The 842-nt window shown below is 42.5% G+C and overlaps 1 protein-coding gene across 1 annotated transcript; it reads right to left on the bottom strand.

Annotated features, from left to right (window-relative positions):
- VICG_02187 (uncharacterized protein) lies at positions 1 to 447 on the bottom strand (the record flags this gene model as incomplete). The annotated part of the gene is made up of 1 exon (XM_007605570.1): positions 1 to 447. A coding segment is annotated over one exon (447 nt), but the record flags the coding sequence as incomplete, so codon positions are not given.
- Between the last annotated feature and the right edge of the window lie 395 nt (positions 448 to 842).

Genomic DNA, 842 nt, shown 5'->3' with positions numbered 1-842 from the left:
TACTAGTAGTTGGATGAGTAAGGGAAAGATACTAGGATGGAAGGTGGGAGTGTATAAGAGAGATATAGAAGATGGACATGGATAGGAGTAGTGTATTGGATAAGTAAGATATAGATAAGGCCAGATTGGCAGGGAAAATAAAAATATAGTAAAAATTATTTGGAAAAATTTTAGGGGTGCTCTGTTGGGAAAGCAGCAGCGAGGAGTGGTTGCAGGACTTCCGGCCGGTGGGAATTTCCGCAGAAGCGGAGCGAACGTTCCACAGTAGTGGCCAGAGTGGAGACACCGGACGAACGAGACGTGTGGCTGAGAGTACCAGCAGGACATAACTAAGATATGGAGTAGATTGGAATGAGAAAGTAGAGTAGGAATTGAGGACATGGATATAGTAGCAGAAGATAGGAAGGATATTAGAAAGGTAGAGATTTTGGGAGTATGATGGAACATTTTGGAAGGAAGGGATATAGGAAGGAGGAAGAATAGTTGGGAAGAAGCGGAGTTAATTGAAGGACCAAGGTAGCTACGGTACTAAGGTGGTTACGACAGGATTCACGAACAAAGAGGATTTGACACAAGATTGTAGCAAGATACTATTGTCCGATTTTTTGGTATGGAGGACCCTAAAATTTTTGAGTTTTAAAAGGGCAGAGAAGATACGATCGGATTGGGAGTTCCCTTTTAGGATTAGATCGTGGCATATGAAAGACGACATGAAGAATTATGTGAGAAGATGCTATGTGAGAAGCAGGGACATTACTTTTAGGTGGTATATTTTTGAGACGAAGGATGAGGAGTGGGGGGATAGAAGTTGGTGTAGACAGTATGGAGGACATGGAACAGTG

This window comes from Vittaforma corneae, assembly GCF_000231115.1.
Source record: "Vittaforma corneae ATCC 50505 unplaced genomic scaffold supercont1.113, whole genome shotgun sequence".
Classification (NCBI taxonomy): Eukaryota; Fungi; Microsporidia; family Nosematidae; genus Vittaforma; species Vittaforma corneae.
The sequence above is the reverse complement of the archived record's forward strand: the minus strand, read 5'-3'. Positions and strand labels throughout refer to the sequence as shown.